The sequence below is a fragment of the Martes martes genome (assembly GCF_963455335.1).
Source record: "Martes martes genome assembly, chromosome: 1".
NCBI classification, from domain to species: Eukaryota; Metazoa; Chordata; class Mammalia; order Carnivora; family Mustelidae; genus Martes; species Martes martes.
This window is the reverse complement of record NC_137888.1, coordinates 57,811,959-57,834,921: the sequence shown is the minus strand read 5'-3', so window position 1 is coordinate 57,834,921 and position 22,963 is coordinate 57,811,959. Positions and strand designations below refer to the sequence as shown.

General features: G+C 43.2%; 1 protein-coding gene across 1 annotated transcript in view; it reads right to left on the bottom strand.

Annotated features, from left to right (window-relative positions):
- PLCXD2 (phosphatidylinositol specific phospholipase C X domain containing 2) overlaps positions 1-22,963 on the bottom strand; it is a gene marked incomplete at both ends in the record, with an annotated part of 48,734 nt that overhangs the window by 15,391 nt on the left and 10,380 nt on the right. Inside the window, one exon of the mRNA XM_080821286.1 lies at positions 2,291-2,751. Coding sequence (XP_080677412.1) covers positions 2,291-2,751 — 461 coding nt within the window. The remainder of the gene's footprint in view (positions 1-2,290; positions 2,752-22,963) is intronic.

The window sequence follows — 22,963 nt, the reverse complement described above, 5'->3', positions numbered from 1 at the left end:
TCTACAGATCTACAGCCCTTTATCATTCTGTGAAACCTCTGAGACCCTCTGATAATATGGGCTCATGAACAAAAAGAAGGGGTTTTTATTATAATGATCTATGCTCCTAGTTGTGAAAACCACCAAGATGAGGGAATGGCCCTGGGATAGCCTCAGAAGCCGTGGCGAGCAAACAGCCGATGACTCTACCTCGGCTCTTGCCACTCACTAGGAATGTTCTCTCGGGCAAGTTGCTTAGTCTCTCTATGCCTCAGTTTACTCCTCCGTAAAATGAGGGTAACAAAACGCCTATCTCATAGTGTTGTGGAGAGGATTAAATGTGCTAATCCATGTACCTAACACAGTAGAAAGGCTCAATAAAGGTTAGCTATCAAGGTGACCTTGTCATTCCTATTATCTTATATTGTAAGAGAGACTCCACTGAGGAAAAAAAAAAAAAATCTCCAAATTAGACTTGTGAGTCTGAAAAGATATCTAGCCAGATTGGGAGCAGAGGTGTGATAAATATTTGGCCAAACATCATTACAAAGTTTTAGTGAGGCAAAGTGGCTTAGGTAAGTTTTAATAGATCCTGAGATCTAACTCATTAGCCTCTGTGGAATCAAAGGTTTTAGCCCTTTCAGAGGCACGCAAAACCACCTGGGGTTTCCAGTTCCTCAGGCCAAGCCTGGGAGTCATCCGTGAAGCCCGTTTCTTTTGTGCCCCGAATCCCACCCACTGGAAAACCCTGTTGGCTCTACCTGCTGATAGATTCCAAATCTGATCACTTTTCCCGCTAGTGCTCCTCACTGGTTCTCCTCCTTTCCCTGCCCTCCTACCCCCGCTGTCTTCCTACCAGCTACACAGACCCCGTTACAATGTAATTCAGGACACAGCATGCTGTACAGAACCTTCCTCGCTCAGAGTGAAAGCCTGAGTTCCCACCCCATCGTCCATGATCTCTGACCCCCTTCTGCTGCTCTGCTCTCCAGCCCCATGGCCCCTGCTTCTCCCCAAAGAGAACCAGGCAGTGGAGGGTTCCTCTGCAGGGAAAGCTCTTCCCCAAATAGCCACATGACTAACTCTCTTGAACATCTACCCTGATCAACCTATTTAAATCGATACCAACCCTCCAACCTACAGAACTCTGGTTCCTCCCAACCATGCTTACCTTTCTGTTTTCATCGCCCATATCACTTTCTAGCATTTTATGTAATGTATTTATTATGGCTATTATTATTATTATTATTAATATAATATAATATAATTATTATTAATAATAATAATATTATGGCTTTTTATGTAATGTATTTATCTATGATCTCTTTCTTACACCTGAATGAAAGCTCCACGAAGGCAAGGATCTTTGTTTTATTTACTAATTTATCCCAAGTGCCTGGACTGGTGCTCAGCACACACCTGGTGTTCCATGAATATTTGCAAGTGAATAATCTTTAATTGATTTTTAATTGAAAGGTCTTCCCCAAGTTCAAAAATAGCTGCCTCTTTAAGATGCGTTGGTTAAGGCACCTGTGAGTAAGCAAACAACTATGAAAGAAAGGGACTTGCTTGCTTTCTTTTGTTAAAGAGCATCTAAATTAGAGGCTGACCTTTCTCAAAGCTCCCCTCTCCCCAGGCTCTCATCCTGTGGGATCCCGGCAGCATGTATCTGAGGCCCACATTCCTTTTCCTGAGTATACCCCTCAAGGCCTCCCTTTGGGGTTTCTTCCAAGCTTAAGGGACCTGGGACAACCCTCGGGCCTGGATCCCTTTGTTGGGCTCTTCGTTCAGTCTCTCAAGCCAGGTCCCCAAATCTGTTAAAATAGCCTTTTCAAATATTAACAGCTCTGAGATGAATCACTTCCATGCTTATGTCAGCTAGCTTTTGTCAGCTAATGTAGGGATTATCTGACAGTGAGTTAAAGGCAGGATGGACTCCCCATCCCTCAGGGGAACTAGGAGCCTGAAAAAGGATTCCAGGGGAGATGGGGAAAAAAAAAAAAAAAAGGGCAATCACCAGGGGGTCCAATTTCACAAAGTTGCCCTGGGCTGGTTCTGGCCAGGCCACTCTAACTCAGATATTTCCAACAGGCTGCCCAATCAATCGTAACTATCTGGCATGTGTTAATCCCAGTTCACCGGAGCCCAGGAACTAGTGGGCATATCTGAGTCTGAAGCTATCCGAGAGCCCAGGACCCAGAGAGTATCTGTTTTGCCTCCTAGCCTAAGCGCCCTGGGGTGAGCTGCCTTTTCCGGCTGAAAAGACAGAAAGAGCCTTGTTGCCCTTGCAAGGGGGTCTGTCTCCTCTCACCTGGCACTTCTTCTCCCACAGGGCTCGCAGTGTCATGCTCTCCACACTGCAGGCGGAGCACAGCTTATTTCCAAAGGCCTCCTGGATTCGGAGAACCAGGCGCTTGTGGTGGGCCTCATCCATGGCGTAGAAGTGGTTGAAATCCAGGAAGACAATCTCCTGGGGGTGCTGGGTAAGAAATGAGTCAATCTCCATCAGCCCGTCCCAGACCTTGATGCCAAAGAGTCCATGAATGAAGTAGATTTCCTGGTCGGCATCCCCGGGTTTGGAAGACACGCGCAGGTCGAAGTAGCGGATCCCGGCTTCCAGCTGCTCTCGGAAGGTCAGGTTCTGCGTCACGGACCACTTCTTCATGAGCTTCTTCACCAAGGAGATCCTGGCCAGGCGTTTGATGGCTGCGGTTTGGTCAGGCCCCACTGGGGACTTCTCATCCACCCAGTAGCTGAACGAGTCATGGGAGCCTGCGTGGAGAGCAACAAAGGTGGGGAACCAGGTGAGACCAGAGCTGGGAAAAATGAACCCACCCGTCAGGAAGCGGCAAAAAACTAACAAACACACACAAAAATGTCAGCAAATACTTGCAAAAATTTTCAAGCTTGCTAGACTAGAAAGAAGCACAAATTAAAGTAATGTAGTCTTATTAGCAGCTTGGTAGGCCTGAAATACCAGGCTCTAAGTCTCACAGACGACTAGTATGAGGTGAATTACTAAATGCCCTTTTGGAAAACTCCTTAGAAACCAGTTCGGAAAGAGGAACTTTAAAATATTCATACCACTTGATCTAGTAATTTCATTTCAGGAACGCTCTTCTGGGGAAATAAATTAATGGTGGGAAAACAAAGATGGTTGCTACAGAATACTCGTAATAAGACAAAGGAGGTCGCCTAAGTGTCTCTTACAGAAGAAGGCTCCAGGCCGGCACACCCGCTTTATTCGTGTGGTCCGCGAAACAAAGAGGAGAACCTTGCATCTAGCTCAGTAATTATGGGACAGGCGTTTACATTCTAGGAAAGGCAGATTTTTATAAATCAACTGCTATTATGTATACTATTTTTTATGCTATTGTACATACACTGTTTTACTATTGTGAAAACCTGAGTCAGTAGGAATGACTTCTTGACAAATCAGGTCATCATTTTTAAGAGCTCAACACAACTTACTTAGAAGGCCTTCTTTTTGGTCACATATCTTAATAAGCCAAATCTGCCCTTAAATGGTCAAATATGGGTTCTTTTCCTCTGCCTGAAAGAAAAGAGGGTAGTTATCCTCCCAGGCACTGAGGTGATCTTATTGTTATAAAGTTTAGGAGTCCATGACAGACACAGTTCTAACTATAATGAGAAAACACTTCAGTAGTAGTAACTCAGGGTGAAAATGATCTTTAACAAATATCATTCATTGGTCATTGGTTTCTGTGTAGCGTCAGCCCTTATTACCTGCTTAGCTCTATGACTGGCTCTGACACTGGGGATTCTGCGTAAAACGAGGTGGAAACTGCCCTCCTACCGACCCAACCAGCTCCGTTCTTTTTTTTTTTTTTTTTTTTTTTTTTTTTTTTTTAAAGATTTTATTTAGTCATTTGACAGAGATCACAAGTAGGCAGAGAGGCAGGCAGAGAGAGAGAGGAAGAGAAGCAGGCTCCCCGCTGAGCAGAGAGCCCGACGCGGGGCTCGATCCCAGGACCCCGGGACCATGACCTGAGCCGAAGGCAGAGGCCCCAACCCACTGAGCCACCCAGGCGCCCCACCAGCTCCGTTCTTAAAGACTTCCCATTTTAGAATCAAGTTTTTTAATTCCTACTAGCTGGCTGTTATCAATTATTCTTTTGACTTAATTTTATTTTTTTTATTTTTATTTTTTTAAAAGATTTTATTTATCTATTTGACAGACAGAGATCACAAGTAGGCAGAGAGGCAGGCAGAGAGAGAGGGAAGCAGGCTCCCCGCTGAGCAGAGAGCCCGATGCGGGGCTCGATCCCAGGACCCTGGAATCATGACCTGAACCGAAGGCAGAGGCTTTAACCCACTGAGCCACCCAGGCGCCCCTTGACTTAATTTTAAATACACATTATTTCCACATTCTTTAAAATAAATCAATCTTCTCAGAAATAGAGCAAAGAAGAAAAACAGGAGGCGACCAGCCACGTTTTATTTGTATGTAGCCTCTAGAAAAGGGAGGATACTCAGTAACTATTAAGAAAAAGCATGTTTATTAATCCTTAGGCAAAGTTAATTTTGCAAGCGAGAAAATTACTAGCATATTTCAGGTAAAAAAAAAATTGCCATTACTAATAGAAATGTGGAGCAAATCCCCCTGGATTTTCCGTATTGGTTGTCTCTGTTAATGAGACTCACAGGATACTTGCCTAATGCTCTGCTTCCTTTGGCTTGTACAGAAATGGGAAATCTTTTTACCTCCTCATTGAGAGATTTATTATGAATACATTACACATTGATGGTGAACAGCCAGTTCTCCCTTCTTTTTAAATTATACTAGCGGCCCAGCTGTTCAGGATGGAGTGTGTGATACAGTGCGAGGCCCACACTGAACTTAATTCTTCCCTGGGTCTCAGGGAATAGTCATTACCCAGGCACGGAGAAGAGACAAATTCCCTCTGGTATTCTCTTGCTGGTGCCAAGCCCAGTCTCATCTCCGGAGGGAGATGTGCTAACAACCTCCAACGCTCTTCTCTGTGCCCCAGGGTTGTGCAGCAATGTGACAATGATGGGGCCCAAGAGACCATTTCTGGATACACAGGGACATGCATGGTGCCCAGCCATCCCTCAGAAGAGGGATGGCTGTGTATATTCCCAAGGCACACTCAGTTTCTGTCTCTTTGTTCCCCTCCCCGTTTCCTCTTTTCCTTTCTGATGTCCTATGTCCAATGCCACCCCTGGACAGGAGAGGACAGGACAATGGAGCCGATCGTTTGCGGAATGTTTTATGGCATTGTCCTACCCAGGCCTACCTACAGCAGTCAAAACTGCTGTCACTCATTAACCACCATCAGTATTTTTGCTTTTCTACTTTTTTTTTCCCCCTCTGGGAAGCTTTTGCCTCATACAGAGTGAGTGAAGTCACATTCAGGCCTGAGCGCCTGAGCGCACATCTCTTTTTCAATACATGGAATAAAAATGCCCTCCCCTCTCCTGCACATAGAATAATTACAAATTACACAATCTGCTAATAGTACATATGCAAAGAAAATCCTAATACTTTACAGCCCAAATTCATTAGCAAAATTTCTTCTTCTCCCTAGAGTTGATGGAAGTTATTTTACTTTATAAGACTGTTGATAGTGAGAACTACCTCTCCCCCTCTGGCCTGGGATGCATGCATTAAACTCATGCATTCCACCGGAAGAGGAGGAAGAGCCTCTGTTAATGACCCCTTGCCTTATTTCTACGAGAACTACTGCATGGGAGTTAGGGACGGCATCTCCAGGAGCTGCTCCTGCCGGTCAGTTTTATGACAAGATTCGAAGAAATTTAGGAGCTCCTCCTGCTGTAAGTTCTGCCATGGAAAGTATTTTTGCTGCTTCCTTATTTTTGCTTTACCATCTGGCAGTACCTTCTTCACTCACCCCTTCACGCATCTTCACTCACCCCTAGCTTTTTTCTGGAACCTTCCATCCCCTTATGTTCTGTGATGCATACTTCTAGACATTCCTGTTAACCACTCTTGTTCTTTTTGCTTTGCTGGCTTCTCTTCTTCCTCATCCCCAAATATTTCCCAAGGATCTGTTCTCTATTGGCTTCTTTTCCCCCTCCAGGGGTTTCATCCGCTTCCTAGGTTTATCATAGCACCTTTGTGTGGATGACACCAAAAGCTCCATTTCAAGCTCAAACTCTTCTAAGTTCCAAATTTGTTTCCAATTGCCTGCTGAGGTCTCCCACCTTGATGGCCCGCTCACACAGCAGATTACAGATTTCAGAGTCCATCTACTCATGCTGTCCCTCTTACCCCACAAAGTGACTCTTCTGAATTTCTGCCCATAGTTAGTGACTTGAACTCGACACCTTGGATTCTATTTAGATTCTGCCCCCACCCCCACCCCCACTCTTCATCCACCCAGTTAGCAAAACTTTACATTTCACTTTTGCAACATATATCAAACCCGTCTCTTCTTTAACCTTCAACCAACACCCCCCCTTGTTCATACACTCATTATCTGTCACATAATCAGGACCGAAAGGACCCTAATTAATCCCTTCCATTCCAGCCTCTCTCCAATCTGTTCATGTTCGAAAGTTAATCATCTCAAGATACAGTGCTGATTATGTCATTCTCTTCGTCCTTCCTCCCTCCCAAATCAGGTTCCAACTCTGAGCACTGTTGTTCAGGAGTCTTCAATATGGCCCCAGTGTGTCATTTTAGACTCATCTCTCACCAGGTCTCCACACAAAGCCCAACACCTGCTGATGTACAGTATACCCTGATGGGCAGACCTCCTCCTGGACTTAACTTTCCATAAAATATTCTCTCACTCTAAGCCAGTCTACAAATTCTCCCCCAGCATTTATAACCCATATTGGGTTATAATAATGGGTTATAAATAAAGCAAATAATGGGTTATAAATAAGCAAATTGCTTACCCCATGTCTGTCTCCTCATCTGTGAAATGGGACTAATAGTGCCTCTTGTCACAAAAGTCATGTGCAAGGTGCTTAGAACAGCGCTGACATGTAGGAAGTTCTAAACGACTGTTACTGTTATTATTAACCATTCTCTGTGAATTAGGAACTAGAGAGAGGAGGCATCATTAATTGGAACTCCTGATCTTAGGTATTTATGGTCTGGAAGGTTTTTCTTTTGTGCACTTCAAGTACTGTCCCTCTTCATCTATTAGTTAACAGAGAGAAGGTAGCTTAGCCTCTACTTTGTTGACAGCAGCTGCCACTCACTTTCTTGGTCACAGCCAAAGCTTTGTCATCACCCCTTCTAAAATCTTAAAACTCGATATCCTGCTTTCTGATCACAACTTACTTTTCTTCTGCCTCATTGTGACTTGACTTCTATTTCCCCCTAACCTGAGAGCCCAGGGTTGGCTCTATTTCTCCTTCAGCTATAAGCAAGGGTGTTATGTGCATGCTTATCTGCAGAATTATTAATTATAACTACTTGAAGGTTGTTAGGATCACGGTGGAGGCACATTTTCTGTCTATACACGCAGATCATGTGCACAGCCCAAAATGGACCTGGAAATATTAACATGATATTTTTCTAACATACTTTTTGAATATCAACAAATGTTTTTCTTTTCTCCAATATTTCTCATTTATAGAGTGGACTCAATAAGGCTTTAGGAACTAGTACACATCAAATGTTAGATGACTGTTTTTCGGACTCTGGGTAGGGAATTTTGTTGTCATCTCAAGGACAATCCATACAGAGCAGCAAGTTTGGCCACACAACTCCTCTTTCATCTTCTACACTCAATGGATTGCTAGCATCCCTAATTTTAGCCCTACAAGGGTGAAGGCTTTTCCTCCAATTTTTGGAAACTTATTTTTCTGCAATCCTTTCATTTTCACAATTACTACTCTTTCTCTTCCTCTTCCTTACACAGTCAACAGGCAATGCAAATGTTTCCTTTTCCCCTTTTTAGGTGTACAAACTGTGGATAATATGTGAAAAAGCACTTTGTATTCTGAAGCAGTGATTCTCAACCTTGAGTGCACATCCAAATCCTCTAGGGGAGTTTTTTATTTTTATTTTTTTTAAAGATTTTATTTATTTATTCATGGGAGACACAGAGAGAGAGAAAGAGTGGGGGGTGCAGAGGGAGAAGCAGGCTCCCCGCTGAGCAGGGAGCCCGATGCAAGATTCGATCCCGGGATCATGACCTGGGCTAAAGGCAGATGCTTAACCATCTGAGCCACCCAGGTGCCCTCGGGGAGCTTTTAAAAACACCAGTGCCCATGTGCACCCGAATGTTTATAGCAGCAATGTCCACAATAGCCAAACTGTGGAAAGAGCCTAGTTGTCCATCAACAGATGAATGGATAAAGAAGACGTGGTATATATACACAATGGAATACTATGCAGCCATCAAAAGACATGAAATCTTGCCATTTGCGACGACGTGGATGGAACTAGAAGGTATCATGCTTAGCGAAATAAGTCAATTGGAGAAAGACAACTATCATATGATCTCTTTGATATGAGGAAGTGGAGATGCAAGGCGGGGGGGGGTTGGGGGGAGGTAGGAAAAGAAAAAAATGAAAAGATGGGATTGGGAGGGAGACAAACCATAAGAGACTCAATCTCAAGAAACAGACTGAGGGTTGCTGGGGTGGGGGGGTACGGGAGAGGGTGGTGGGGAAATGGACACTGGGGAGGGTATGTGCTATGATGAGTGCTGTGAAATGTGTAAACCTGGCGATTCACAGACCTGTACCCCTGGGGATAAAAATACATTATATGTTTATTAAAATAAAAAAATAAAAAACAAAACAAAACAAAAAAAAAACAACACCAGTGCCCATGACCCCACCCAGACCCACAGAGTCAGAATCTCTCTGGGGAGGGAGTTGAAACTGGAAGACTTGAAAAGCTCCCAGGTGATTCTACTGGGCACCCAGGCTTGACACCTGCTGCCATACATAGAAGAGCATCCTTTCCCAACAAGCTCTTTGACTTCTAGGATCTCCTCCTCGGATGGGTCTTCTAGTACTTTCAGATCTTCAAATAACAAGCTGGTGGACTGCATTTCCCATATCTTCACCCTTCCTTTCATTCCAGGAATTCACGCTTCCTATCTTTTGACCAACAGAATAACCATTGCTTGTTTGTGAAGAGGAAAAATATCAGGAGGACTTACTTTCTTTATCATGCTTTCTAGTAAGTGATTAAATGAGGTTATTTAAAGATAATAAGGGCCCTTGAGATACGGGCTGGGTTACAGAGTTCAGAATGAAGTCATTGTGGCAGCAAAACCACAAGGAAAGAGATTTGAATGGGAAGAAGTCAGTAAGCTGTGTGCTCAATGTTTTTTGTCCTACATACCATTAGATTCCAAGATTACTGAAAAGACCAGGTACAGGAAAATGAGCTGGCCTTCTGACGACCAGGGTCAACTGGTTTGCTCTTTATCTAGAACACCAGTTGCTACTTTTCTTCCTGAGGTTTGTTACGTGGGAACCAGGAGATCTCAAGTGAGCACACAGCAGTTTTTAGTCACAACATTTTCATTACCTATTTCTTGCAATTTAGGAAAGTAGCCATTTTTTTTTTCTGAACTCACTTAATTAAAAAGAATTTAAAGCAAGCTTCTTGGGAACATGGTCTCTAAATAAAACAGGAAATCAAACCACACACCCTGCAATGAACATTTCATTAGAACATAGTGGCATTTCGGATGACATGGTGACACACTTACAGCCACGGAGGGAAGACAGAGACAAGAGTTAAGTGAATAATAGGAGAAAGAGAAACTCCTTATCACATCTCTGGGTGGCACTGCGCAAGTGGGGATAGTGACCCCACGTCAAAGAACTTCTGACCTCACATATTTAAGAAAATTTCTTTTCTCCACCCCCTACCCGGTCCCTAGATCTACCCTGCCTTTGGTGAGTCCTTCTAACTTTGAAGCCCATCACCCCCCTCCAAGCTTATTCACTGAAACCCCCACCCCCACCCCATGTTCACTCACACAGCATTAAGGTCTCCTGTGCCCCTAGGCTATGCATTCTCAGTGGGGTGGCACCGCCCCAGGGGGACAGAAATCTGTTCTTGAGGGATGAAAAAATTCCTTCTCTTTTTATGTATAAAGCACAGATACATATACATAGTACTTAAACAGATATACAGTATTTCTGTGGCATTAATATATCATTGTGTGTGGAGGGAAAGAAAGTAGTAAACAGGACAGAACTGGCTAAAAAGACTCCGTAGTGATAAAAAACAAAATGCTGAGAGATATCACTCTAGACTGAACTCTCCAGTAACCAAATGGACATCTGACTCGTCTGGACTGGACCTCTGGCCCTAAACCTTTTTTTTTTTTTTTCATTTGTTCCAAGTTTCTGTTTAAATTTTAGTTAACATATAGTATAATGTTAATTTCAGGTATAAAACATAGTGATTCAGCACTTACATGTAATACCCAGTGCTCATCACAAGGCCCTCCTTAATCTCCATCACCCATTTAACCCAACCCCTCACCTACCTGCCCCTTTTTTGATCCATAATCAGCAGGTCTCTCAATGCCTCCAGCAATTGCTTCTCACTGGACACCCATCCATAAGTTGCCCCAGTACTGGAAGGTTCTCTTCCCTGCTGCCAGAACACCAATGAGTTGGGAACTGATTCAATTCCCTCTTTTCCAGTTATCTTTTAAGGATTTTATTTATTTATTTGAGAGGGGGAGAGAGAGAGTGAGCATAAGAGTGCAAGAGCAGGGGGAGGGAGAAGCAGACTCTCCTGCTGAGCAGGGAGCCTGACAAGAGTCTCCATCCCAGGACCTGGAGATCATAACCTGAGCCAAAGGCAGACGTTTAATAGGTTTAATAGACTGAGCCACCCAGGCGCCCCTCCAGTTACCTTTAAAATATTTTAAATATTCCCACATCTCCAGGTCCAACGAGTCATTTCTCTGCCTCCTTAGCTGCAAAGACGCAGACTTGACGTTTCTTTTTTTTTTTTTTAAGATTTTATTTATTTATTTGACACAGAGAGAGAGAGAGAGAGAGAGAGAGAGAGAGAAAGAGATCACAAATAGGCAGAGAGGCAGGCAGAGAGAGAGGGGGAAAGCAGGCTCCCTGCTGAGCAGAGAGCCCGATGTGGGGCTCGATCCCCGGACCCTGAGACCATGACCTGAGCCGAAGGCAGAGGCTTTAACCCACTGAGCCACCCAGGTGCCCCAAGACTTGACGTTTCTAAGATGCCAATGTAGCAAGAAGAATGTTGCGTCCTGAGACCTAACTTAATGAATTAGCAGAGTGCTGAATGAGCTAATGGAGAGTTCCCACAGTGGGTGCGAGCATGGAGTTTGGTGCCAGGCTGCTTAAGTTCATAATCCTGGCACTACTGTTTACTAGCTATGTAACTGAAATGCTGTGGCTCAGTTTCCTCATTTGTAAAATGGGGATAACAACTGTACTAACATTAATTGTTTGTGGTTAAGGTGAAATGATTAACTCCGATAAGCACTTGGAAGAGTCCCTGGCCCACAGAATGAGTTCAAACACATCATCACTATCGTTATTTCACTCTTAAGGAATTTGTGTCATCTTCCACTTGGATGATGATATCTGGTTTTTAAACAGTGTTGTCAAACCTCATTAAAGATTTATATTCAGCGATCTGCTGTGGCAGTTAAATGGGAAAAATGAAATTAGCAGTTTGACTGGTTTATTTTAGGTTACTAACATCAAAGCCAACATCAAAAAGAGCAAGTGTAGATTACAGTATTTACAGTTTAAGTGTAAACTGACACTAAACATAAAATAATAAATTATCTCCAGTCAGTAACTGAGGAATGTCAATAACTCAGGAATAAACAAACATACTGACTACACAATTTCAAAGTAGGAAAGAGAAAGTTCCACGGATATTCTTGAACTTTCTGTTTTTAACATCATAGAATTACATATCCTCAAGAGAGTTTTATACAAAAACAGTTAAAGAAAAACAAATCCAACCTCTTTGTAAAAACATGTTAGCACATTTTGGGAGAGCAAAAGCCTATAATCCATTATTTGAAATGGAAAAAAACAGCAATGTTTTTTTCCCATAAATGTTCACAAATATCACTAAAACACTCAAACACCAAGAAATCATCCAAGAAAAGGATCTTTCCATAATATACGGTATTTTAAACACCAAGTACCAGAATCAACAACACCTTCAGAAGTTCTTCTGCACCTTCTTACACATTTGGAAATATTAGTGCATAGCTCCTAAGGACATGAGCACAGCCAAGTTTATGTTAGTTTTACACGCTTTATCACTTTCTATTTTTCTTTGCATGGGTTTTTCAGGCCTCTTGGGTTCACCTAGGTTATTCACAGGCTTTTCACTGAGAAGACATTTTCATTCACTAACATGGGAATTTGAGAGCCCTTGAGCTAAGGATACAAAATATTCTCCATCTTCTCACCCGGATATACCTGCAACTTAAAGGTGTTTACTAGCCCACATGGCTGAATTCACTATGATGAGATATTTGACTAGTGAATTTCAGGTAAAATAAATTTATAAGTTGTTATGGCAAATGTTTATATAGCGAGCCTTCATAGTAGAGTTATTTTAGGGGTGTTTGAGACTAATGTCTCTGTTACCAAAACATTTTGTGCATGTTACACATGTGTTGACACTAAAACTGGCCCATCTGAGATGAAATTCAGAGAAAATTCTTTTTTCAGGGAGGAAAAACTGCCGTGCTTCATTTACTTGGAAAAGCGTGTTTAAAAGAATTGAAAAAAAAAAAGCCACCATTTTACAGGAAGTATGTTTACTAATATCAACAGAGAGCTTCAAATAGATATAATAATTATTCTGCAAAATTTAAAGACAACTATTATTTTGAACTCATTTTGTAAGGAGCCATCTAAACCTCATGTAAACTCAAGATTTTTATCAGGACTTAATCATATTATTTCTATCGACCCCTAAGATAGTCTGGTCCACTCCAAGCTTGCTCTTAAAACATGTACTGAACGTGTGTGCATTGGCTATTAGGAATCATCAGAGTGTTCAACTCTGGGTCACATGATTTGTAACTGACATACTCTTTCCCTGATTATTAGCCTACACCCTGTCACATGAGGCCAGATTATTCAGGCAGCTTGCAAGAAAACAGATGCAGCTGTCTTGCCAGTTACCCACTGGAGCTGATGTGGCATAAAATGGCCTTGAATGTCAAATTTATTTTTCCAAATTCATGTAAAACACAGATATTTAAAAAATGTTCCGGGCAAGAAGATCTTAGCTGCAATGAAGATACTTCCCCATCTAAAAACAACAACAACAAAAAAGATATTAAAGGTACCCAAACACAAAAGACCACAACCTTGCTTATACTCTATCTTAATAGAGCTAGGTCACTCATATGTCTGGAAGGTTTCTGGGCAGGCATATAGGCTAAGGTAGATCCAAAAATGGTCAGTGCAAACAGTAGAAGAGAAGCAGTATCATACTTTATAAAGAGAAAAGGTCTTAAGAGTTTAAGCCAAAGAAAGGGACTGCATCCCCTAAGGAGGAAAAGAAAAGAGAACAGATCCCAAATGGAATGGGATTAGCAGCCCAGCTGAATCATACTTCCTCATGATAACTGTCGGTCCATCTTTGGGTTTCAGAGACAACAGCCTGGTGACTTCTTAAGCCATTTTAAAGGGTTGAATTTTTCTGAGAAAATAAGAAGATTTTATGCCTCGATTTACCTGGAGCCCAGACAACTCTGCCTTCATAGAATTTCTCTTAAAAAATATCTTCAGACAATATTTCTTAGGAAATCAGCCAAAAATGAGGTTTAGAGTCTCAAACACATTATCTCACTAAAAGTGTTTATATTTTAGTGGATCTGTGATTTTTAAGAAATTCAGAACATTTTCAAATGTACTAAATCAAAGGAGCTCAAAAGCATTCCCACTCAAGATCATTTGATAAAAGACTCCGGGTATTTTTCTAAGGTCTGGGGAGACGACTGCCTAATTTTAGAAATGACTAAAAGCCTGCATCTCGGTATGCCTATGGAACTTATCAGCAAGGCCAAGTTTAGGAAGAAGAGGTCTTTAGGAACTACTCACTCCCTTAGCACCAGTGTCCGCTCTCAGACTCAGAATGACAAAGAATATGAGGGACACCTCTGGCCCATCAGAGATCATTGGCTCAAGTGGACTCCAGATTCCCTACTGTTCAGTTCTTACTTCCGTGGAGGCCACTTCCTCCCCCTCTGGCATCTTCCTGACTCATGACAGCCAGCTCTGCCAGGACTGTGGACCTCCAGGGATAGCCATGTGGAAGGGCACACGAGCAGAGCAGGGGCTGAAGGGACCCGTCCACAAGGGACAGTGGATAAACTCCATATTTGGTGCCAGCTGACACAGGTTTTCACCAGTGATTTCTTACAAAATAGGCAAGATGTTAAAAAAAAAAAAAAAGCTCTTTTTAATGCATACAGAACCTCTTTATCTTGAATATGAACATGTGATAAGAAAAAAAGTGCTTTTTAAGACATGCTCTCTTCGAAGCAGAGTGAATCCTAGTAACTATGGTATCTTTTGTTTGCTAAGCACAGCTGAAATATTCATCTTTGGCATTAATGGCTTTGGACGCGCTTGAAGCAGTATTAAGCGAGGGTGGGGTGTGCAGGCCTGGGGACAGAAGCGGGAGCGACCTGAAGTGCTCTGCGGAGGAAACGGAGAGAGGGTGGGGGGCCGAGAGGAAGGCTGGGAAGCAGAAGGGGAAAGAAAGAGGGCATCACAGGGGCTGCAGGGTTGAGGAGAGAGACCCAGGTGAGGAAACAAACCAACTGTGGGGTTTTCAAAGGTGTGGTCCAGTCTCACTTCAACGTCTCTTTCTAAATCACAAATCAGTATGGTTCAAGTGACAATGAAAGGATGCCACACCATAAACCTGTCTGAAGCAAATCGCGTCCCCATCCAGCCCTCAGGAGCCCCGTCACAGCAGGGCTCTCCCTACTGGATTGCGGCTCCTTGCCTCCTGTCTTGATGCTGCCTGGACCAGAGTCAGCGGGTGGAGGCTGCGGAGTGGGGCGGGGCCACATAAGGGGGTAGAAGATGGAAAAGTGGGAGGAGAGGCTTCTTCCTGGCAGAGATGGGCTTCAAAAAGATCCTTTATGGAGGCACCTGAGTGGTGCAGGTAGTTAAGCGCTGTCTGGGTTCCGGCTGGGGTTGTGATCTCCAGGTTGTGACCTTCGGGTTGTGATCTCAGGGTCCTGAGATCGAGGCTGAGCGCAGCATCTGCTTAAGTTTCCCTCTCCCTCTGCCCCCTCTCCACTATACGCTTGCACTTTCTCACTCTCTCCCCCTAAAATAAATAAATAAATGACTCTTAAAAAAAAGAGAGACCTTTATGAAAAGTCTTTTTCTTGGTATGCTGGAATTAAAATGCTACCACAGGGCTAGCAATATTAAGCAAGACGTATAGATTTTGGGGCCCCTCTAAGGAGGAAGGCAATGTATAAAGAAATAAAAAGCACAATTCAGAAAATGAGACAAACACTGGGAATAGAGTTTCCTAAACGCTACCAGAGGAAACTAAAGCAGCCACACCACATATTGTTCAGTTAATCCACACCGATGGGACACTTCCAAGTGTGAGTCAGGGACCGTCCTTCCACGAGCTGACTAAAGACTTATGACACTGCCCAGAATAGCTCTGCCACGGTGCAGAGAGCCGCGTTCTGCGGTGCATGCATCACGGCCGCGGGTGCGGCTGAGCGGGCTGCTTCCCGCCGAGCAGGTGCTGCCGAGCAGCTGGAGCACAGGCTTCCCTTCTGCGGCTCCACCACCACAGGTGAGATGGCTGAACTTTCCATAAATAATAAATGCCTTGGCTTCATATGCCACGTTGGCCTTATTTAAAGGCAACAGACTCTCCGAAAGGATGAGCGACCCCAGGGCGGAGGCTTGCAAGCTCTGAGCAGCCTTTTATCTGTTTCTTGCAGGCCGATAATAATCTATGCAAAGGTCCCAGTGATAATGGTATCTAGGATAAGTATTTAGAGAACGAGTCTGGCCTAATCTTTCTTCTCCTTCCCTCCTCCCCTCCTCCACCAAGTAAGCACAAAAAGAGGGAGGCACAGGTGATGACTTCCCTCACCCCGCCACCTTCCCGGCTCGCACACTATTGGACTGTTTCAGTTCTCCAATAAGCTAGTGGAAGACAGAATCGCCGACTCTGCATCTCCACTAACATTTAAAGGTCAAGGTTCCTTGTATTGTACATAATGATACCTCGCTCGCCGTGTTTGAAAAGGATGGCTGTGAGAATTACTGGGGGGAGGAGGGAACCTTTGCTCATCGGGGGCAAACAGACTTGATTTACTGCAGTTCTGCTCAACACTTAATGCTGAGATGGCTTGTTCCATCAATTGAAGAGTTGAGGCAAATGAAAATCAGGCGATGAATTCACCCAGTTACTGTTTTTCGCCTCTGCTCTTACTGATTTTAATATGGTTACCCTCTCAATAAATAAAGACTTCTAAAAGAACTGGATCAATGACATAAATAGGATCCGGCTTTCAAACTTTTTTTTTCAGAGTAGAGATTCTTTTTCTTTCATTGCCGGACCCTGGGTGCCAGGGACCAGGTTACCTCTGAAAGAAATTCCACCTACGGGAAAGCCATTTGGCCTAGCTCCACTGAAAATTCCTCATCTGAACGAAGAATTTATTTTGGAGGAATAATATAATCAATACATATTTCTTTAAAAATGATCTCCTTTCCCTCTGTGTCCCCCACCCCCCCCCCCCCACCGCCAGCTCATGGGAACCTCTTTATCCAAGAGCTAAAAGCAACCCAAAGACATTCTGTTGACCTCCCGGCATTTGCATTCCATTCCTTCACCATGAACTGGACCGTGATACCTGGTGAGGGCTCATGTCTGAAAATAACAAGAACTACAATTTACTGAGTGTTTATTATGTACCTAGTGTCCAGCTGGGCACTTTGCCTACATGATCTCATTGGGTCTCTGCCATGATCCCGCAGCGCAGTGATTACCTGCATTTTACAGACGAGGAACTGGGGCGCAGACTGGTTTTGCAACCAGTTCAGGGTACGAAGATCTCAAGTGGCCTGGGACAAAGTCCAGATCTGTCAGACCGGAATCTACACGAAGCCTCTCTAGGGATTTGGTTGCTTCTCTACTCTTAATGATGAAACCAGTCAGATGCATTGTATATTTGCTTCCTACGACATGGTGTTCACAGGGTTTGTTCTTAGAGCTAAATGCCTGCCTTCATTTCAATGCAGGAACTTGATGGAGAGATTCAAGTAATTTTATATTTTGTAAAGACATGAAAAATTTCTATGTAGGGACACACGAGGGCACTCTACCCTTCTCTCAGTTGAGGAAACATTTTCTTTATAGTTCCTCAGCTCAGAGCCTTGAATCCCAGGACCGGTTCTGCTCTCATAACTTGTATTATGAGATCAGATTGTAACTTCACACTGGAGGGTGGTTGCTCCATCTGCAGATTTAGGAAGGTGGGTGAAATGAGCCTTAGGATCTCTGCTCCCTTAGGAATCGGATGATTCCAACTTATTAACAGCTCATAAAGGAATTTATGACCCCATTTTAAGAAGGATTATTCACCATTGTAAAGAAATGATAAACGTTTCTTTCATATTTACTATACTTAAGCAGAAAATGTGCTTATAAATTTAACTCATCATATTTGCAAAAAGCAAATCAGTCTAAAGCCCAGTCTTTTACTTATCTTCGACTCATCTGAGAATTTTGTGAAATTGCTGGAGAAATTCCTGCCCTTCACAAGGGTTCGGGTTCTCATTTTCTTGAGGGCCACCTTATGGTTGGCTAGGGATAGGTCTGTATGTTGACTGAACGCACTAGCCCATAGCTCACTTCTTGTTCAGCATTTATGTGACAGTTCCCTTCACACCAAAGGCTGGTGTTTGATTGGGTTCTCTGACATCTTTATGAAATTAATTGGGGGGACTTTGAAAAAAAACACACTGTTGTAGTCACCTTCCTTGGTTGAAATTTTTCACAGGGCAGGATTATTTTAAGATTCATGTGATAAACTGCAGAATGGTTGAGATCCAGGGAAGCTCTTCAGCTTGGTCCTGTCAAGAACAAGGTTTTTTTTCCTCTTTTCTGTAAATGAAGGATGAAGCCAGGTACTCCGACAGAGGAAAGGGAAAAAGGAGGAGGGCAAAGCCAACAAGTAGCAGTCTAAATTACACAAAATGATAGGTTTAAAGGGAATTTGTACACTACTCACAGCAGGGAAAGTGAACGAAAACACACCCACTCTGAAAGACAAGCGTCCTGACAAGCTTACACCTGCTAAAAGCCTCTGCTGATCTTCTGGTATCAAGGCAGAAAGAGCTTTTCTCTGCTGGAACCTCGCTGGGCGATCACTACACAGACCACTTAAACCACTGGGCTGCTTCTGTTTGAGTCAATAAAAAGCCTCCTAGATGTTTGGTCTTGAAAAAAAAAATGTGACTTGTTCAGCCGGAACAGGTTAGCGGGCAGTGTTTCAAACACAACCATCCTCATGGGTGCTGAGGCATTACAATTCTGGCATGGAAGCAAATGCCTCAGATGAAAAGAAAAGTACTCTATTACAACCAACAAAAGGAACTGAAGTCACAGCCCAACACTGGTCAATTTCCAACTCTACAGATGTCTTTTATTCAAGTGCACTTAAATGAATTTGGCAAGATCTAGTTTTTACAATCTCGTATTGTTACCAGGATTTTTGTTGCAATTTGCTTAACTTCTCTGTATTTCAGTTTCTTCATTTTTTAAAAAAGATTTATTTATTTATTTATTTGGCAGACAGAGATCACAAGTAGGCTGAGAGGCATGCAGAGAGAGAGAGGGGGAAGCAGGCTCCATGCTGAGCAGAGAGCCCAATGTGCGGCTCAATCCTGGGACCCTGGGATCATGACCTGAGCTGAAGGCAGAGGCTTTAACTCACTGAGCCACCCAGGCGCCCCCAGTTTCTTCATTTTTAAATGGAGCTAATAGTACTTCTGTCATTGGGTTGTAAAGTTTAACCAGGCAGGTTTACATAAATCAAGTAGAACAATATCAGCTCCCTACTGAATGCTTTATAAGTGTTATATAAGTAAGCTCTTCTTTTATTATTATGATTATTTTTATTTTATAAAACCTTGGGACACCTTAAGAGAGCTCTGCAATGCAATTATAAGATTTTTGTCTTACTTTAGGCATTGTTACTTTCTCTATGTCCTACTTTCTCCTTAAATTAACTAGAAATATCTGCTCTTCATACTTAAATTCTCTGTAGATATTTCAAGATTCCACATTTTCTCTTTGGCTCCCTCCCTTTTTTGTACAAGGTACTTATTCTGAACCAGACACTGACTATACAGAGGGCCCCAAACAGCGCTGTGTGCAGTGGGAAGACAGGTAAAGCGTTCCAGTGGCACATAATATGTCCCATAATGGAAGCATGCACAGACATGGTACTGGGCTGTTTCTTATAGGATGAGTAGTCCTGGGCCAAGTGAAGTGGGGGCTGTTGGGAGGGAGGGTATGCCAGTAGAGGAAAGAGCATGCGCAAAGACTGGAGTCATAAAGAGAGACAGGAGATTTTCTTTCAGGTTTTCTTTGGTTCCCAGATTGTCACTGGCTCCCTACCGTCTACAAGATAAAGCAGGAAGTGCTTCACAACACCTTGAAAACCTCTCTCATCTGCCCTACGTCTGTCTGCCCAGTCCTTTCCACTGCTTTCTCCTGTCACCTGTACAGGGAGTCACGACGACCCTTGCTTTCCCATCTCCAATTTCATCCATTTGGTTCCCGTGTCTGGAATGCACCTCCTATCCATATCAAAATCCTATCCATCCTCAGACCAGCTCCCAGGTGTCTTCCCAGGCAGCTATTCCTTGACCCGCAACTGCAAGTAATCACTCCCTTTCCCAGGTTCCTAGCACAGTATGCTTGGTTCTTTAACTGTGGCATTCACTGCCTTCTGCTTTTATTTGCTTTATTTGAACATAAGTATGTCCTACAAGATTACAAACTATATCTCGTTAAATTTTTAAAGATTTCCTATAGTATCTAGTATGGTGCTAGATAAATATTTGGCCATCAAAAAGGACTGTTAATAGTCATAGCTATATATCCAAAATCTATGTTGTTTTTTTTTTAAGATTTTATTTATTTATTTGTCAGCAGTGGGGGGGAGGAGGAGAGAGAGAGAGAGAGTGCACAAGCAGGCAGAAGCAGAGAGAGCAGGCTCCTTGTGGAGCAAGGAGCCCGATGTGGGACTCAATCCCAGGACCCTGGGATCATGGTCTGAGCCGAAGGCTGCGGCTTAACCAACTGAGCCACCCAGGTGTCCTATTCTCTGCTTGTTTTGTGCTAAGCAATATTTTAAGCACATTGCATATTTTATTTCATTCAACTCTTAAACAACTTTGCTGTATGGTAAAGAATTTAACCCTGCCCAAGGAGAGGGCTGGTCCTCTTCCTTGCCTATGGGAAGCAATCTCTTAAACCCCTGCAATAGCTTGTCTGATAAGAGCATCTTTATTTACCTGAGGACTTTGGGGCCACATCAAAAAGTCTGAGGATGAGATTTATGGTGATGGCATTGAGTCATGTGGATAGATGCTTGACCTTGGAGGGGCTGGATACTGAGATCAGCCATGTGGAGCCTCAGTGACGACTCTGGATACCAAGGCTCAGAGAGCTTCCCCGGTTAGCAGGACTCCGTGCATACTGCCGCCCATTAATCCTGGGAAAGCATCACTGTTCACTGACCAGGAGACAGGACAGCCGGAAGCCTCACGTTTGGAACTCCCACGTTTGGAACTCCCCTGGACTCTGCCTTGTGTACCTCTATACCTGGTCAATTTTAACCTGTAGCCTTTAGCCGTAATAAACAGGAACTGGGAGTATAACAGCTTTCAGTGAGTCCTGTCAGTCCTTCTGGCATATTATCTAGTGAAACTAAGGGTGATCTTGAGGACCCCAAAACCGTCAACTGGTATCAGAGTGAGGGCAGATTTATAGACCGTGTTTCCTCTAACCTTGTGCTTGTGAAGCAGGTGTTGTGACTACCTCCATTTTATAGAGGAGAAGACTCAGGGAGAGAGAGGTTAAACTTTTTATTCAAGGTCATGTAACTAGTAATTAGGATTTGATCCTAGGTATGCTAAAACAGAACCCATACTCTGAACTACTTCTCTATACTGTCTCTCATGTGTATAAAAATTAAAAATAGGGGAGCCTGGGTGGCTCAGTGGGTTAAGCCTCTGCCTTCGGCTCAGGTCGTGATCCCAGAGTCCTGGGATCGAGCCCCGCATCGGGCTTTCTGCTTAGCGGTGAGCCTGCTTCCTCCCTCTCTCTCTGCCTGCCTCTCTTCCTACTTGTGATCTCTGTCTGCCAAATAAATAAATAAAATCTTAAAAAAAAATTAAAAATAGAGATAAGGTAAAGTGTATTAAGAACAGACATAAAAATGAACATATGTCTTTAAATGATGGAAATATTTAGGATAGTTTTTGTAGAAAACATCTTGTGTTATGGATCAGGTATTTCATCTCTATGAATATTACAATAAATGGGATTTGAACAGACTGTCATTTTGCATTCTAAAATAGGTCTGTGGCCTGAGCTGAGAACATACTCATTTGCCAAGTTACATATAAGAAGTGGGCCTTATTATTGAATATAGCAAAAGATTTGCTTAAAAGAAGATGGAAACAGAAAACCCTCATAGTCCTTGGGAACAAATTCATTGGCCCTTGCCTTTTTGTTTTCATTACCTATATGTGACCAGGTCATGAATCATCTGTGAGCTCACCTGACTCCACCATGTAGATTTAAGTACTTCTCACTTTGTGCATCCACGGCCTCTTGAACTTGATGAACCTGGGACACCTTGTGGTCATTATTTCTGTATCTGTCATGGACACCTGACCGTGAGTATCCCTACAGTGCTTAAGTTTCTGGCATACAGTAGGTACTGAATACATGCATCTAGGATAAAGGTAAGAATGACTGCTTGAATAAACAGATGTGTAGAGAGTTGCCTAGGGCAGGTAAGCCTAGGTCCTCTGATGCCTTCTCAAACTTCTGTTTGGTCCATCCACCTTCATGAAACAGGCAGAGTTCACTGCCTGCACCTCCTCACCCCCAGCAACTGTATACCCCCAGTTCCATTTTCCTCCATCTGTCCTTTTAGCTTGAGTTATTTGTGTCAATGAAGAGGAATATGTCAGAAAACACACAGGACAAAAATAAGCCAGAAAGGATGACGAAAGGAGCAGCTACATTAAAACAACACATCGAACAATTTAAAAGGAAAAGTCCTAAAGAGTAGATTTCCTGCAACTTATGCCTGTGTAAATTATTTCCTGATAACATCTCCTTGGGGTCTCCCATTTCACACACCTGAATGTGGTCCTTGGGAAAAATGCAGCATTTGTAGGGAATGTGACTCCAAATGCTGACAAATGCAGAAAGGCTGAGGCATCTTGGGATCTACAGAATCTAGCCGACATGAGTCCAAGGCTTGAGATCTGGGGACCATTTAGCAGATTCTCAAACCAAAGAATAACAACTTTAAACCCTGTCAGCCCAAAGGGATAAACTTCATCTATGTGACTGGATTATTTTCCATAGGGCGTGGGGGAGAATATTAATAACAACTGTCCGACTACCCACAACATCTGAGAAGGCCATGTGGTCCATTTAATTTTTAATCAAGTGCCCACTGAATTTGGGATTATTCACGATGCAGCAAAGCAGTGGGGTTAGGCAGAACACTGGAAAGCAGAGGATGCTGATCAACTTATTTTTATGTGCTGAGTAGCCAACAGGCATCCCACCATCTGAGGACTGAAGACATTAGTCTGGGAATCCAGAGGGCTACTCCTGGTCTACCCCTCAACTGGCTGGATGAGCTGGACAGCTGGAATAAATCAGACCTTCTCATGGTGCTTTTGAGACCTGCAATGTTGTCAAATGAAGTATTTA